General features: G+C 40.2%; 1 protein-coding gene across 5 annotated transcripts in view; it reads left to right on the forward strand.

The window, feature by feature from the left end:
- AGAP1 (ArfGAP with GTPase domain, ankyrin repeat and PH domain 1) overlaps nucleotides 1-17,882 on the forward strand; it is a 370,628-nt gene that overhangs the window by 173,695 nt on the left and 179,051 nt on the right. For 4 of the 5 annotated variants that reach the window (XM_065637290.1, XM_065637291.1, XM_065637287.1 and 1 more), the window contains exons 8-9: nucleotides 8,623-8,778; nucleotides 13,058-13,150. In XM_065637290.1, the coding sequence (XP_065493362.1) occupies nucleotides 8,623-8,778; nucleotides 13,058-13,150 (249 nt within the window). The remainder of the gene's footprint in view (nucleotides 1-8,622; nucleotides 8,779-13,057; nucleotides 13,151-17,882) is intronic. The other variant, XM_065637288.1, reaches the window with a different exon arrangement.

Here is a 17,882-nt window from a genome sequence, read left to right on the forward strand (position 1 = left end):
AGTCTAATTTGGAGGCCAACAGCAAATACCAAGTTCTGGACAAGTACTTCACCTACGCAGCAAACTTTTTGCCAGTGATAAGGACTGTTTGGGAAAATCAAGACAAGATAGCTTTTGTGATAAGGATCCCTACAATCTGTTTCAATAGACATGAAATAATGTTATTCCTTTACCAGCTGCCATAACTATCTAATGGGACAATTGCAATACCAGTCAAGGTTGTCTGTCTTCTGAGGCTGATGTCACATCTAAGAGTATAGGTCATGAATCTGTTTCATGTCTTATCGCCTTTATGCTACATTGAAAGGCAGTATGACCTTGTTTAAGGAAAGGAAGCCGAATCCTTATCCTGGACTTAAAAGAACTTTGCAACTGCAATTCCAAGTTTCAGATGATCTGGGGGAAGATTTACCATCTCTGATCTTGGCTGGAAGACTGCCTGGTGTCTTACCCTTTAGAACATCTCTTCTGACGTAATGACGTTTCATTGAAGATTTCTACCATGAATCAAAAATGTTATCATTACAGTGCCCTGCCACTTGCATTCTCCACAGGAGCGAAGGCCTTCAGAAGTAGTGGTTACACAGATCGCTTCAGATAAAGTGAGATATTGTTCCTGCTCTGGTTGGATCACTCCGGTGATCTAACTCCCACAAACTCTACACATGACTCTGCAGTCAAGAGCTTAGGCTTTAGAGAAAGGGGGAAAAAAGGAAGGAAAAAAGGGTGTCGCCTTACCGAATCTAGTCCTTAGCATACCTTGTGGGAAATTCTAAGGCTTAATACCAGCGAGGGATTCTCTACCCAGTAGTTTGTTTTCAAATGGTGAAGGACTTGTTTGTGTGTTTGGATGCATATCTATAGTCATGTCCATAAGTCCTAGGTGGCAGACACTGAGGTAACGTCCCTTCCAGCAAATGCTCTCAAATATGTTTATGCTCATGCACTTACGTATTTCCAGAGAACCATGTCACAAAATCAGATACTTCCTATTCCAGTGAAAAATTCCACTTTTGTTTGCAGTAGGTGCTGCTTCTGTTTTCCTTCTCTGACTTCTTGTTTATAATGCATGTGTGTCAGTCAAGGTGAGGGTTTTACTTGGAAGCCTTTGATAGCCAGAGCCAGCCCCTGGTGCAAGTATTTCACACACATATGTTGGCTTTCAGGGCAGCACAGAATGCGCACAAAGAATTTTATTCTCCAATCCAAGGATATCATTCATGATTTGTGATGGACAGAGCTATTGTGTACTCCGTCAACAAGAAGGATGACGCAATATTGCTTATAAACTGCTAGGAAACAATCTGTCTGATGCATTGAGAAGTACTCCAGTCAGCAGCTTACCTTCTGTTTTTTCTGAACACTTCAGGAGGTAGACTGGGTTGTTTGGAGACAAAGAAGTAGTGTTTAGTGTCTTGAAGGCCTCTTATCAGCCACAGGGCACCTTGGGATAGGTCTTTTTACTTTGGCTATCAGGAAGAAATGCACACTGGCCGAGTACGGACCAGTCATTTCTGTATCTAGTGTCCTCCCCATCTCTATCCCACTTTTCATTCCTCCCACCCCTTGCCAGTCCTTCTAGGCATGATATGCTTGTAGACCGTGCAGAATATCATGAGTTGCCCTTACATCACAAAACCACACAGACATTCCTTTCCCCTAAACTCATTCCTGTACTGAAGGAGTTGCTTGTTCTTTACACCTGACGTATCAGGAAGACATTTTTTAAGATATTAACTTGCAAGAATAGTGCAAGTATCCAACGGTTCCAAAGGTCTCTTATCTCTGCCCAGCCCCTGAAAGTAGAGATAATCTTGTTCCAAAAGCCAGGAGGCTGCTATGGTGGGCACCACCTTTGGTCCTCGGTGCATTCCACCTGAGCTCAAGATGCATCAGAAATCTGTGTGAAGCACTCCTGTAGTGGATAACCTGTTGAGTAGTTACTTGGGGCTGTGTGTATCTCTGAGTTTACACTGTTGTAAAAACATTTGAAAATCCTGTGGCATGAAACCTGTAGTTACTGTTTGTGGGAAGGGCTTTGGGCGCCTCTTCAGACAAATTGATGGTGCGGAGATGCCAGCTAGGAGTCCCCAGCAGTGCGAGCTTACTGGTGGACTACAGTTTTGAAGGTGAAAACAGAAATATTATTTACCAGGGACTATGTTTCCTTGAAATCTGTAGCCTGCATGTGTTTTCACACTTGCTGTCTTTCCTGGCATTCAGCTGTTTATGTTCTGCTGTGAGAGTGCAAAGAAATGTGTTGACTGGTCAGCAGTCACTCTCCTAGGAGATTTGGATTATACCGCAGAAAAGTATGGAGCTTAACATAAGTTTTACTAAACTGCAGCTCAGATATGGCTAGCACACAAGTTTGCTCCTTACTACCCGCTGCTAATCTGTAAAGATGCATTATTTATGCTTGCACTATGCCTCCATACAGTTTTTACTACAACACGATTGTCTAAATACGTAAGTTAAACTATTAAAAGCAAAGTGCAGTCAGCTTAATCATTCATTGTTTTACTGTATCATTACCTGATCACGGATAAGCACTAAATAATCGGGTACAATTATCTTATTTATAGTGGGGGTCATTTGGCATGAAATATTCTGTTGTAATAGTTTGGGCACTTCAATAAAGAAGAGACTTCATTGCTTAACTAGCTGCTCCTTCTGCTTTTTCATGTAATTGCAAAGTGAAAACTAAAAGTCAAGTGAAAACAACATTTAATACCATTGCAACATAGGTCATGATCCTTTTGTATTTACAGGGGTATTTCTAAGTAATCTGTAACATTTTTTTAAGATAAGCATTATGTATATATATGTGTGTACATGTGTATGTATTACCCTTCATTCATGTGCATAGTTTCACACACAGTATACGCAGAAGTGCATCCTTCAGGACTCAGATGCTAAAACTCAGGGCATCTCTTGGTGTACTTTTTCCTCCTTTCTTTATCTTCACAGGACCACGGTTACATCCCCATGTTAGTTTTTGTTATGTCCCTTGTTATCTTTTCCTTTCTAAGATCTCTTAAACTTCAGACTCAGACTTGATCTTAGATTTTCCAGTTCATAACGCAATTGCTGCCACTGTATTATTGAAGCCTATTGTCACATTTGGTTAATTAAATGTTACTAGTAATTTCTTTGAGATTTTTTTTTCAACGTGCTAGCTTACTTTGTCTTTGGAAGTTACTGTCAGACTCTCTTGGTGCTCTTTGGTCTGTCTGATAGGACAGATCGGCTCTTTCCTCTGACTCACTATTATAAGGAGAAAAGGCAAAAGCTCCTGAGATGGACGAGTTCTCATATGTCCCAAAGGATGAGGTTGAACTACTACACAGATGAAAACACTGCAATTATTATAAGACAATTTGATCTTGCTGTGGAGGGCTAGACTTATCGAAATCTCCAGAGCTGTTTTTCTGGACCTAGGCTTGAAATCTACTGTCAAATTTGTATTCCACGGCACCATTCTCAAAGCTTTCTGGCTTTTGGCTGAGATGACGACTGAACGCTTTCTTACTTGATCTGTCTTGGGGTGTGTGGCTGTGTATCACCAAAATCCCTTGAATGAATTGGGCTCCCACCTATAGTGTTTTCAGATGAAAGACCGAGATAATGTGACTTCTAAGAGAAAAATCGTACACAAGTGGCAAAAGAAAAATGTGTCCCAACTAAAGAATTTTTCATGCAGCGTCTGTGTTTCTATATAAATACACTTTTCTCCGCTTTCCCCAAGAACAGGAGGTGCAGACACCAAATGCATTCAGTCCTAGGGTATGTAATGCGTGCTTTTGATCAAGTCTTGCTTTATTCCAGCTGTTCCCAGGCTCCCCAAAGCTCTGGCAATCTCTTGCCTGTTTTAGAAGTAGGATCTGCTGCCTTTGTTTGCTTCTCAAGCAGTGGTTAAAGATTATTCTTCTGGAGAGCATCTTCATATATCTAGAGAGCAGAAAAAAATATTGATTCTGTTTGTATTGGGTTACTTGTTAAGAAGAAAAACTTCAGCTCTATTCTTCTTATGCTCTCATGTAGTGGTTTCGCCTGACATTTGTACTATGTAAGCTTTATGAATCCTTTGGCAATACCAGGTGATTTATAGAAGATATAAGGTGAATATTTTGCTGCCTTTGTATAATTGGCTGGTCAGGAACGTGCCTCTTGGAAATATGAGTCTAAGTCCAACGTTTTCTTGGTGCAGGTCATTGCTGAGCTCCTGTCACAGCCACTCAGCCATTTGTTTACTAAGGAAATCTGAAATATGTAAAAGCTATGAAAGTGCGGAATTGACTTGATTCGATCCCTTTTCTGCACAGAACTGTGGACATTGTATATAAAGTTTGTTGTTTGCTTGTTCTTTTTTTTTTTTTTTTATGAGGTAATGAGATTCCAGCCAGTACAGACTTTAACACTTTCATTGGCAGTGTCTGCCTTTGAGATAACTGCATTGAATGGACCTAGTTGGTCAAGTTATGGCAGGTTGATAGCTTCATCTGACCTCTTGACTGGTGATAGTGTAGTGACAAAATTCGGCTAAATTTGTGCTTGCTGCTGTGACCTTGAGTTTTTTACAGCATCGGTCTATGTGGCAACAAAGCTAGAAGCCTGTATAGATACTAAAGCTATACATTTCTGTAAATGGACTATTGGCCATTCACACAATGTGCGTTCTATATGAAATAAAAGACATCCAGGGTTTTCGGTAGCAGCGTGCTGAAGTTCATGGACCACCACCAGGACGTGCATCTTTCCAGCAGAAAAAGACAAGGTTGTATGGTGCGTGTCCAGAAGCCGAGCACGTTTCAGAATGGGCACGCTGCCTTAATGAGGACGGGAAAATCTGTCACCCGAGAAAGCCAAACGGGGATGTATCAGTGTAAATGGTTCTACTGGGGCTAATAGTTTCCCTACCTAGAGTCATTTCATTGACCTCTGTCACTATTGCCGTGACTCTAGTTAGAACAGTGACTCAGAAATGGCCCTTTATGCTGACATCTTAGATATGTCCAGGTCTTGAGAGCAGCTTAGTGGAAAAACTTGCTTGAAAAGGTAATGTTAGGCTGTGTAATGTCCCAGTGGGTATTAGAGTGCTTATTTGGTTGGTTTTGACTGCCACATATTTGACCAGTTTGTCCGTAGTCAGCAAATGGGTTTATATTTGATGTGTGTTGGGTTACGTGTGCTATAAGGAAGGCCGTTCTTCAGATTCACTGATTTGATTTTTATGACTTGGGACAAACGTTTAGTTCTGTGAATTATAGTTATTGCCATGTGTCCTAAATTCGGTACTTCACTCCAGTGAACTTGTTATTAAATGCTTGCATACTGATGGTAGGAAACTGCTCTCCATTATCTTAATGCGATAAGGTCGCTAGACTTGTATTTGGTGCAAGGAGACAACCTGATGGAGCCACTCACCACCTTTTGTTTTCTTCAGCGGCGCGTTAGGTTCAGATGTTACCAGAGATTTGGTTTCCAAGTGCTTGTTTAGTTGCGTTTTTCATTGCTCCAGTCTGTGCAGGCTGTAATTTTGAAGTCGTGTCTGAGCTCTTTCTTGTCAAACCCATTCTCTCTATTCAGGTTTTTCAGGACAGCCGTATAGTTTCATGTGTTTGTAAATTATTGACATCCTCACTAGGAGCCTGTTCAGTATTGGTGGCCATGCTTCGATTCTGTGAAAGCCTTGAAGTTTCCCACTTTTAAGTCTTTTATTGTAATAGATAATTATTTTTTTCCCATACAGCGATTTTGACATGGCTTATTTGGAAATTATTTCAAAAGGTTATTTACCAAGTTGAGAGTCCAGTGGGGTTAGTGTGTGTGGAGAGAAGTTGTCTCTACAGGAATGTTTGTCTTTTTGAAAATCCGTGTGACAGTGCATCACTGCAATAAGTATAAAGTGACGCTATAAGATGAAAGTTTAAAAAGGTAAAGTATTGGGGAATCCTTTAGGTGATCTGTCTGGGACATAGCTACTCAGGGTAGAAATCTGTTACCTGTTTTTAGTTAACAAAAAGGTGGAGGTACATATCTATCAAGATGATCAATATTATGAAACGGAACATCACTGCATCCTTTTATCTTCAACAGATTGCGGTTCAAATCCTGTCATCAGTGTACAACATCTGAATCTGTCCTTCTTGCCTTTTTCCTCTCCTTTCTATAGAAGAGGCTTCCAAATGTTTTGAGGCATCACCCTGTTGTGATCTTTCTTATTTTCTCCTCCATCTTCATCACTTATTGTCTTTTTTTTTTTTTTTTCCTCCCCCCTCCTCAGACAAGCTTTGCATTTGCACGGCTTTAATCTTAAATGTGTTCAGTGCATTTTCTCATTAATGGTTGCATCCGTAGATTTCCTTCTCCCTCATTTCCGCCATTCCTTGACATGAGCATCTTTGGTCTCCTTCCCTGATGCTGTTCTACAGTTGCTGAGTTTTCAGATATTCTTCTCCTATACCTTCTTTTGTCAACCACGTTTTAAGGCTTCTATACCACCCTCCTCACCTCCGAGATGTCCAGTGGTTTGAGTACTCATTTTAAAAGTCTTTGGCTGTTTGAACTTGGGCAAACTTTTGGGGATTACTCTAAGAGTGTCATAGTTACCTGGTTTTTTCATGCAAGAGTCTTTCCTGTGTTTCTTGGAGAAGTAATCTCTGACTTCCACAGGTCCAGTGTGTCTCCATGCAGGTTATTCACTCTCCTGTATGTTTGATGTGTTACCTGGTGTCTCAGTAAGATGCCATAGAGAAAGGGAAAAGGAAAGCAAATGCGGGGTAAATTAAGGTCACTTCTTCCCAGGTTGTCCTACTCTGGTGTTGCCATTCTTTATTAGGAGACTAAAAATGATTTTCAGCTCTCGTTCTTTCATCTCCTTTGTTTTATACACTTGGGCCGTTTCCAGATTCTGCTCGCTCCTTTCTCTGGGCACTTGAAAATGCTGTAGAAAAACACTCTCAAGATCCTCTGTTATTTTCAGTACCCATACGTCTGGCTTCCTGACAGCCACACTTCTCCAGGTCAGTCAGAATGAAGGGAAGGAGAAATTTAATGTCCTTTTATCTATATATATTCACAGAAGGGGAAGAGGAGAGCTCTTTCCATCAAAAAGCCCGCTTGCTGTGTTATTAGTCCTATCCTGTCACATAGGAATGAGCTGAGGAACACTTTGTTACTTACAGAGAAACAGTGACTTTCAGAAGTAGTGTTCCTGGATTTCTATCTGCATTTATTGGCCCGTCAATGCAAACATGAGCCGTTTGTCTCATTCTTCTTCTGCTTTACCCTTCTCTTCTTGAATTTAAAAAAAAAAAAAAAAAAGCTGGAAGAATTGCAAGAAGACTTGAAATCACTGAAAGAAGCTTCAACTGGCTGATATAAAGGTGGATTGTCTCCTACTTGGTTCTCCTTCAGAGGTTTCATTTGAAGCACTCGCCTCTGCCAGCAGCTTGTGATCCTGGTCCTTGTGCTGGTGTCCAAGGAGCGTGTGAGAAGTCCTGTTGTGCTGCTGGTGCCTCCCTCTGTGGCAGCTTTTTGTGGCCAAGAGACTCATCAGCGGCGCGGGAGTGATGCTGAAGAGCAGCCGTTGGCCTGCCTGCTTTTCCTGAGCTTTACCTGGTGAATTCCGACCTGCAGCAACTGAGACAAGACCAAGTGACGTGTTCAGCCTCGTGGGAGAATCCTTCTCAGGCATCCTGCAAATACCCTCTCACTCTATTTCCTCACTTCTTTTAGGAAAGTTGACCCTGCCCCAGGCCCCCAGCAGCATACACTGGATATCCTCCAAGGGTATACTTGTATCTCATAGGAGAAAAATCTGTCCTTTTGTCTTTCCAGACTGCTTCCACATCCTTTGTAATGATGTTTTTGGTACTTATTGGTGTTATGTGTGATAATAAAAATAATAATAATTTTTAAATCAAGATTTTGTTCTTAATCACCTTTTGGTCTTTTCTAGTCTGTCATTAGTCACTTGTTACTTCAATTCATTAATTGTTTTATTGGCTGAGCCGCTGCGTTATTTCTTACAAGAATATAATGTAACTTTACATTTTTTGGCTACTTTGAATAGATAGGAATGTCGTCTTTTGAAGTTTTGTATCTACATAGCAGTGGCTTCAGCAAGTGTGTTGGTAATGACCTGTCACCATAGTAGCTATTTTGCAACAGTGAATTATTTTCATTTTCTTGATTAGCTCTCAGTGAACTGATGTCTCCAGACTAGGATTAAGTCCAGCTATGCAGTTGTATGGCACTAGGTATTTTTTCTTAGGATTGAAGAAGAATTTGATTTAGAAATTTTGAATTAGAAAAACAAAATTTAGACTTTCCCAAGTGTTTTGCTTACTCTCGCGCTAGTAAAACGAAATTGTTTATATCCAGTTAAATTGTGTAGAACGAAAACATGCCTACCGCATCAAGGGAACTATCTGAATTTTCAAAAGATTATGACAGGGAAAGTATTTAAGGGCTTGAAATAGAAATGTGTGGAAAAGTGGCAGTAGGGCAGTCCTGCTGTGCTCCTGTTCTGTATCAGGACTAAATAAGATACAGCTGTGGATTGTAATGTCTTGAAAGCAGTGTATCACTGTTTAAAACTCACTTTAATCCTTGCAGACCAGTAATGGAGGAGGGAGTTTAAGTGATTATTCCTCCTCTGTCCCATCAACTCCAAGCACCAGCCAGAAGGAGCTACGGATTGATGTTCCTCCCACTGCCAACACACCAACTCCTGTCCGTAAACAGTCCAAGCGCCGATCCAACCTCTTCACGGTGAGTGAGCCAAGGAGGAGACTCTTGCTGTGTTTTACGTAGTGCTCTGTGGTCACGGCCTCAACCTCAACCCTGTTGAGTTGAGCTGGTCTAATCCACAGGAGTGGTGAGATGGATCCGTAGGCTTGAAAACTAAAACGTCGTAGAATTGCCATGGGGGCTGTTTGGTTTGAGGACTTAAACAGAAACTAAAGACAATGGAGTTATCCTACTGAGAACTGCAGTGAAACAAATGAATCTGTGGTTGAATTCTGGAGCCTTTGTCCCACTTTAGTTCTCCGACTTGTCTAAATTCCTCGGTTTGGCAGTAATCAAAGAGAAAGCTGGGCCTATGCTCCCCAATCCTGCCCTTATACCAAATAACACTGCTGACTTGGGGCTGCCTTCTCAAGTCTGCGTTTGTAAAGAGGTCTCAGGGTTTGCTGTAGGAGGACCATGAACTCCTGCAAAATAACTACCCTGTGCTACATTTATTACTATACAGTCTCAGCTCACTTTTTTTCCCAGGGTTAAAAGAAAATGATGGAGATTAAAATTACTTTTTTCTTCCCAAACAATCTGGTCTTTGCTTCATTGAGAGGCAAAAAAAAATGTACTAAGTAGAAAGCTTGACTGGTCCAATATGATAGGTCTTTGTTATGCATAAGTAGCTTGGGAGATGATAACGAAGCCTTGAGTGATGATTTCCTTAGTTTAGCAGTCTTGCTGAAAGCTTTGGGATTGCATTGCATGCGTAATTGTGGTTTTGTAAGCAGTTTTTTGACAGTCTTAACATGCTTTATAGCAAACACAGGATCTCTGTGGGCTCACATCTAAGTTCTCTGGTGATTGTAGCTACATGTTAGTTGCGTTTAGAAAGCCACATCTTCCTTGTCATCGTAAATAGTTTATATTTTGTATTCCAAAATACTCAGGAGTTACCAATCCCACTAGATGTCAGTGTCAGCCCAGAAACTGCCTGCAGAGTCGTAATACCGCTGGAAACAGAGCTGAGACACCACAGCATCCCTCAAAAGCATTTGCTGACCATTCCTGGTCTCAAGGATGGATAAAATGCTTATAAGGGCTGTGTAGACGTTGTTGACATTTGAGAAAGCGGGGATGTTTTAAATTGGAGTTGATGTAAATTTGAGAAAGTGAATAAAGAGAGACATACACCATCTACAGCCACGGGAAAAGGTTTGAGAAGAATGTTCAGTCAGCTGTGTTTGCTGCAAACAAATACACTAAAGCTCTGGTGTGTGAGAATAGCGTATTAAGAACAAAATTTGCTAATATGAGAGGATGTTGATTACTGTCTTAACGTCTAAAAACTGGGGAAAAAATGAGGGAAAAATCCTATGGGGACAGAAAAAAAAATACTTTTCAGAATTAGTTCTGTGTTTCAAGATCTGGGCATATTGAATGTTGTGTAATGAGTTGCCCTGTAATCAAAATATTTTGCTGTTTAGCTTTTGGTTTCTTGCCGTGCTTCCTTCTTAGCATGTTACTTTCTCATGCCTTTATCATTTATAGAATCAAATATATTTTTGTTTAATTGCAAATTGACCGTTCTTATCTGGCATAGGTAATATGTTTAGTTTCCTACATGAATATCTTTGAGCACTGGAAGAAAACTGTTTTAAGTGAAAAACAGAGGTGATTTTTCTTAAATCCTTTACAGCTTTTGAGTTGGAATAGGGTTCAGAATTGCGAGCACGTTCATGTTTCAGTGCATTAAATGCAGTATCTGATCTTTTTTGCTTTGAATATTAATAATTGCTGTAAAGCTGTTGTTGCAATAGCTGACTTTCTACTTAGGTGATAAAATAGATCAAATATTAGCAGAAGGGTAAATGTCCTTTGTTTCGTGCAGAGTATTAACAGGGACAACTAAATAATAGTGTTTAGCACAGGTGGGGATTTAAGATGCCTAGGAGGGATTGTAACTACAGGTCTGATCCCTTGTGTGGAGAATGAACTTGTGGTACAGTAAGATGCTTCTCCTTTCCCATATTCAATATTATTCTCTCTCATCTTGGCAGAATTGCAAGCATGACTTAAAAAAAAAATATTTAAATGAACTCCGTGTCTCAGTATGTGCTGTTAGAGATCAGCGTTCTTACTTTGGGCCTCTCTGGACTGCTGTTACAGAGTTATAGTTGTGCCCAAATTCAGGTGCTGTGTCCCTCTGGTTTCAGATCTAACTTGGGCGAGGTTTTGTGTGAGTCCGCATGTGACTTCTCGCGCAAAGGGGAAATGAGTTGAATTATATTAATGCGGTTTTAAAAATTATTTTGGATTTTCTCTGTTTCGCTTGAATGAATGTGTAAATGTGACATCAGAAAAAGTCCTAGGAAATGTTTAGAGTCTATTTTTTACGCTACAGGATGTAAGATGCATTGTGTCTGTCGTAGGTACAAAAGTATAAAAGATCAGAATATATCTCTATTTCATTGCACAGTTTGTCTTTATAAATAGCAGAGCCTGCTAAGATTCTCTGCTTGAAAAATTTGTGTATTCTGTGATTACAAGCAGCTAGAATAGAATTTGCCTAACAGAAATTCCTACATTTCTGTACTTCTGGCATTTGACAATATTTTGCAAATTTCCCTTCTATGTGCAGATGCACATATTTCCAGATGCAGTCACTTTTATGGAATGGAAGATGTGATGCTTAGAAATAAAAATGAAAAATGGCGCGTAGGTATTTCGCTTGCTTTTCAGAAGCAGGATCCTTTCTTTTAAAAAGTCAAATAGAAAAGAAACATTCAAGTTGACAACTTCCCTCCCAAGGATTTGGCTACCTTCACTGAGTTTCTTTAAAATGTCACTTACGGGTGCTCTCCGCCATTGAAGCTTTGTTTTGCCTGGTATTATTGGGAAGTGGCACTTTCAGATTCAGAAATGTGTCTTGAAGGACGGGGAACAATAGTTATCTTGAACGTTGGGTTTCATCCCTCCCACTTGTTTTGCTTTCTTTCATTTCTTCTTTGTTTAATTCCCCGGCATGTCATTCCATTGCCCCGAACCATAGTAACTGGCGATAGGAACCCGCTCCCGGCCGAGCGGGGTCCCTGCGGGTAAACGTGGGGCTCAGAATGGTGTTACTTTGGGTCCTCCGCGGGTTTTCGCCCTCCCTTTCCCACCTCTTACCCCAAAGGCAACTGCTTTGGAGATTTTTCTTCCTTCCATCCCTTTGTATAACACGGAAAATGGGTATTAGCTATCCGCGATCCTAATCTTTCTCCTAATTGCGGTGTCTTTCAAAACATCTATTTTCTGCTGAAAAATAGAAAAGCAGAATCTTCTGTCGCTCTGGTTTTCATTAACTTCCCATTGTGGCACTGGACATTGCAAATGTGTTCGTTTCATATATCATCTCTGATTTGAAAAGCGCATGAAAATGTTTTCCCATTTTCAATATTGTGTGAGTAATGTTCCTATTGAAAAGTAATGGAGTGAAGTTGTCACTTGTCAGTTCAGTTATTAAGGAGGATGACTCTCAGGTCTTCTTTTTTGTAATAAAATAAATCTGTCACAATCATTATGCTCGTGCATTCTTTCACAATAATCGACTGGAATCTGAATAACTTCTTAAAATACCTATATAACTTTATAAAGTCATGACATGAGCACTGTCAGCTCACTCCTAGGGCACTTCTAGCATGATAGAGAGCCAAGATGAGGCAATTCGGGTTTTAAATATTGGTAAAATTTTCCTCATGCCGATTTTTCTTCATTGTGTTCAGATAACTTTTTTCAGCTTCAGTCACTACCTTTTCTTGCAGTTCCAACTTTCTAATCATATAAAAGTAGAAAAAAATTTAAAAGTTGAAGTCAATATGATGAAAACCAGCATCATAAAATCGCATTTATAAGTAGTTGATAATATTTCTAAAAACCACACAGATGTAAGTTAAATGTATGTGTGTGTATATATCAGATTTTTTTTAATGAGAAGCTGAAACCTTGATTCTTCTTTGGAGCTACTGTTGGAGACTTCAGAAATGTGTCCTCTGATCTGCTGGGCCTTCAGGCAGCGAAACTCTTAACTCTTAAAACCCAAATGCCATTTCAAACAAGTGGGTGGTTGAAAATTACGGGTGGTATTTTAGTATTCAGATTTTGGGATGGTTGTATACTTTTGTAGCTTCTTATCTGTGCCCTTTGAGTCTGTGTCAAAATATATTTTTTTTTAATTGCTTTTAAAAATTTTTTTTAAAAAAAGCAAAAAAAAAGCATCCTCTGTGTGAACAACTGCATTTAATGGAGCACAAACTTTCTTTTTGCTCTGCAGTCTCGGAAAGGGAGTGACCCAGACAAAGAGAAGAAGGTCCTGGAGAGCAGAACAGATAGCATTGGAAGCGGTCGCGCAATCCCAATTAAACAGGTAATGCCGATTTTTTTTTTCTTTTTTTTTTTTTTTTTCTTTCTGTAGTTGCAGACACACCTTGGGTCTTAAGCACTCGGATGGCGAGCCCATGCGCCAAGACGCGTTTGATGTGCTCCGGTGATGAATGTGGAAGTCACTCACTTGACATCAATTAGGAGAGGTTCCTATGTGTATTAAAATAGGATCATTAGAATAAGAAGAGGGAAAAAATGTGACAACAGGCCTAATGAAGTGCAGTCTGCCGGCCTGCATATGGAGCGGGTTTCTAGGCTGTGCTGGCTTCAAAGCCGCCTTTGTAGAGGGGCTTTGATTGGGCCGAGTGCTGCCAGGCGGCGGGGTAAATCAGATCGCGCTACAAGAGCCCCTTGTGATCGCAGAAATAGCCTGATGTGGCCCTAATTTGCTACTGCAGACGGACATCTGAACACAGTTTCAGGCTGGTTTGTAACAACGAGGCAATTAGTTGTGATAATCATAGCCGGTGTGTCAGCTGTGCGCTCTTGTTTGTAATTTGCTAATGAAGGAATTGTAACTTTGATTAGGTTCAGTTTCATTTAGACCTTATTATATAAGAGAACGTTTACAGCTGTAATGTGTGGCCTTAATTAAACTTCCTCGTTACACAACAGGACTTGAATTCAAGGATTTGTTTTGGTCTGTTTTACTAGCCTAGATGCACTTTCATTAGCCCGGGAACTCGGTGCTAAATTGTAGCTGCGAACACTCCTTTGAAAGGCAAAAGCAATGCCGGCATTTCACGCGAAGTGTTTGGGTGAACGAGATCATTTACTTTCTCAAATTAAATTACACTGAATTCACACGGTCAAGAACACCGCGCTAAGCGTTTGTACGGGATGCTTTACAAATAGTTTCCGCGGTAGCGTTTGCAAGGATTTACTTCCGTGTGAGTTACTGTGCTGCAGACAGCAGAGGTGCCGAGGGAAGGGAGCTCATTTTCTTCCCACGCGGTTGTGTCCAGTTATTTTTGGTGGCTTTCCTGCCCTCCAGGGGGTCACTTGCCTCCTCTAATCTTTCCTTAGTCCATATTGCTTCTTGCCAGGTAACCCTAGGTCTCCTGTTTGGAGGTGGGTTTATTTGTTTTGGGGGTTTTGTGGGTTTGTTGTTTGGTTTGGTTGGTTTGTTTTGGAAGTAAGGCAGATATGATTTTGTACCCTGAACTATTTGCAGTGATTTTTTTTTTTCCTTAAAGGCAGTTAAAAAGACCTTTTGGGACCATCAGGCAGCAAAAGTGCTGTCATGTCTGTGAATCTCTGGTAGACAAATTTTAATCAAACGCACTGCAATTCAGAAGAGCAGTTTGAAACCAGATAAGCTCAGTATTTGGCTCTGCATTCAGGGGAGGAGATTCCAGGCATTTAAAACAAGCTACAGGTTTTTTTTCTATGGCTTTTGTGTGGTATGAGATGGGTTAGACCGGCTGGAATTCTTTTGGGTAATGCTAATTAAACATAAGTATCTGTGAACGCAGCTGAGAATATAAAATTGAGGAATATACTTTTCGTTATTTGTTTAAGGCATACATACCGTTCTTTTCTACAATGCTGTTGCATGAAACTAATTTGATTAAAAATGCACTTTGAAGCGTATTGTAAGGTAGGCATTTTAAGCATGATTGCACTATACCGTGTTAAATACCCCCTACAATATCTTGAATTTCTGTGTTGAAAAATTCTCCTGCAACTGCTACTTGTATCCTGAGTGTGACCAATCTTTTGAGAATGCGTACTTTCATTATTAATCCCAATTATGGTAATTTCGTTTTGTTACATATAAGCAATTCTCAGCAAATATTTGAGCAGGTCTGTAGTCAGCAGTTACAGCCTATTCACCAGGGGTTTGGAAGGGCTCTAGAAGATGGGAGGTTGGATGGCGTGTGTTGTAGGCTGGCTGCTTTCGGGTATTTTGTATCATACTTATGGATCAAGAGAGTGGATTTTGGAGTTTGTTGGTTTCTTCAGTAAAGTGTAGGAGACCAGCGTCACCTAGTGATTGAAGCAAAAGAGATGGAGTAGGAAAATTTTTTTTTTTTTAATGTGGAAACATTTAATTAAAATGTAATTAAAATTGAAATACAGTATGTATTCATACTGGTGATGTTTCATTACAGTTTACAAACATGCATTAGTTTGAAGAGGTCTTTGATTACAATCTACACTCTTTCAAGCAGAAATGGCTCCTGAAGTTGGACCAGGGGACAGCTTTTTGTCTACCCACTATTTAGATGGAAAGCTCTTATCATCAGAGGTGACGGCTCAGTCGAATTGCTGATATGACTGTTCTTGGTGGGCTCTACAGGTGCCAGACAGGTGGCGACTGTGCTGCTTACAACAAGAAGCCCCTTCCATCACCATATGTTTCAGTGACAAAGGGTCAAATGCCTCTGCCAGCTTCATGCATGGGTCATCTTCAAAAGGATTTAGTGACCAGGCCTTTTTAATATCTGTTGTCAGCACTTTGTTTTATTCCCTGTAGGTTCCTACGCTATGGGCATGGCAGCGTCTGCTTCTGGTGCAAGGCACAAGTCCAAGCTCATACTTGTAGATCAGTGTTTCAGTTGCGTTGGTTGATACTATTAGCAGTTTAAAAAAAAAAAAAAAAAACCAAAACCAAACAAAAACTGATACAGTGGGTTAGTGTTCTGAGTTCATTGCTACTTGGAAAAAAAGTAATTCCAAAAAAGCTAATAGAAGAAAGAAAAAAGCCTTGCTGTTCAGATATTGGAACCAATGGCTTGGTTATCCAGTCTACTTGGTGCTGCCTGTGGGTGGTTGTTATCTACCCAGGGTCTCTCAAAAATCAGAAATACTATTTCCTAACCTTAAAGAAAAAAACAAACAAAAACAAACTTTTTTTTTTTTTTTAAAAAAAGGAATGAATTGGAAATGTTCTGTTTTCAAGGAAGAAATGAAATCTCTTCCAACACTGGAACATGAAAGGGGAAAGGCAGAGTTGGTATCAACAGAACAGGGAATTTTTTTCCAAGTGTGTTTGTTTGTGGTGGGGAGAGAGCACAGAATGAATATTTGAAGACAATCAGCTCTCTAGGAAGTGTAGAAAACACGGTGTGTGACACAATCTCCTTGCCAACTACAGTTTTTTTCATAGGTCAGGTCTGTATTGCAGCTGTTAAGCCAGCACAGCTGTGGTTGATGTATGTCGTCAATGTGATGCTTTTGTATATTTGGTGACAGTTTAAACTGATAGAGGAGTAGGGTTTTTCTGGGGGCATTTATTTTCTCTCCTGGTTTCTCTCTAAATGCGCACACACAGCTTTTGAAGTGAGCTTATGCTGGTGTAAAGAGTTGCCATTCTGTATTACAGCCTGTTTGGGACCCTGGTACCGGCCTGTTTGGTCTGGGTTTGGGTCAAAAGAAGCCAAGAGTTGCAACCCGCTCCTCAATTTCTGAGGGTTCGGGGGAAATATGCAAAACTGTAAATGGCACGTTTCCTTCCAAGGAAACACTTTGCTCCTTCAGGGCTTTTGCCTTCACTTAAAGCAACTGATCAGAAGGAGTTAATGTTTGTATTCTTTCTGTCCTTTCTAAATGTTAAGTCACTTTTCACTGCAGTGCTAAACACGGTTTCATTGGGTTAAGCCGTATAAAACTGCTCTGATGAACCTTCGTGCTCCCAGCAGAAACCCAAAAAGCACGCAGTGAAAAGCAAGCATGTTTTTTAAAACGTGACTGCTAACTCGTGTAAAAATGCTCTGAGGTGAGTGAAATTATAGAAAGGCAAATTTCCCGGGGAGGCATGAACACATGTGCATTGGTGTACTTTAAATTTGTGCTCTTAGCATCCTTTGAGAACTGTGAATGCCATAATTTCCCTAAAAGAAAAAAAAAGAGTCTCACTTCTGTGCTATTTAAGTATCTTCTACTAATCAAAAGGAAACAGAGAAAATGAATGGAACAGTATTAGCTCAAAGTTAAAACCCACAGAAAGTTCTGTACTTCTGAAAAAGAGGCTCTTAAGTGAAAAATATTTAAGCTATCTTGTCGCATTGCTAATACAACCCTTAAAGCAAACTTAAGTGAATGGCTCGCTCTGTTTGGAGTATCCTCCGTTCAAAACCATTTATTCTGAAAGTGAAGACTTATTCCTGGTAGCCTGGGTGAATATTTTGGAGCACGTATCAGACTGTACAGTTTAGGGTGACATGCTTTCTGGGACGGGGCTGTTTTGTAGCATTTTGGGAAGATTACTTTGTTTTCTGCGATCTTGCTAAATCTTTATCAGTAGGGCATATTCAAATAAAAAAAAAAAGCACAACAAGAAAAATAAAAGCAAGAAGCTCAGCTCAGTGGTGAGGGGGCTTGTCATGTATTAATTTTTCATTGCTGTGGAGAATTGTACATACATAATCACTTGATTGCAGTGGGAGTTAGCGAGCTCCTATGGTGTCATTTGCATAAATCTTGTTAAGTCAATGGCAGTTAATGAAGTACAAATGAGCCTGGAGAAGGTGACATGCAAATCGTGGGTGGCAGATGGGAGGTCTGTTTTTGGGATGGCAGCTGTGTGCTCGCTCTCTTTTTTTTTTTTTTTTTTTTTTTCCCCCTCTCCTGCCCCCATCCCCCCCGGATTATAGTGTAAATAAATACGTAAGAGCTGGCCTTGACTTCGTGCTTTCAGACCTCCTTCTATTTGCCATTTGCACTTAATCACTGATGCTCTTATTATTATATAGCCCAACTATGTAACTTTG

This window comes from Caloenas nicobarica, chromosome 6 (genome assembly GCF_036013445.1).
Source record: "Caloenas nicobarica isolate bCalNic1 chromosome 6, bCalNic1.hap1, whole genome shotgun sequence".
Lineage (NCBI taxonomy): Eukaryota > Metazoa > Chordata > Aves > Columbiformes > Columbidae > Caloenas > Caloenas nicobarica.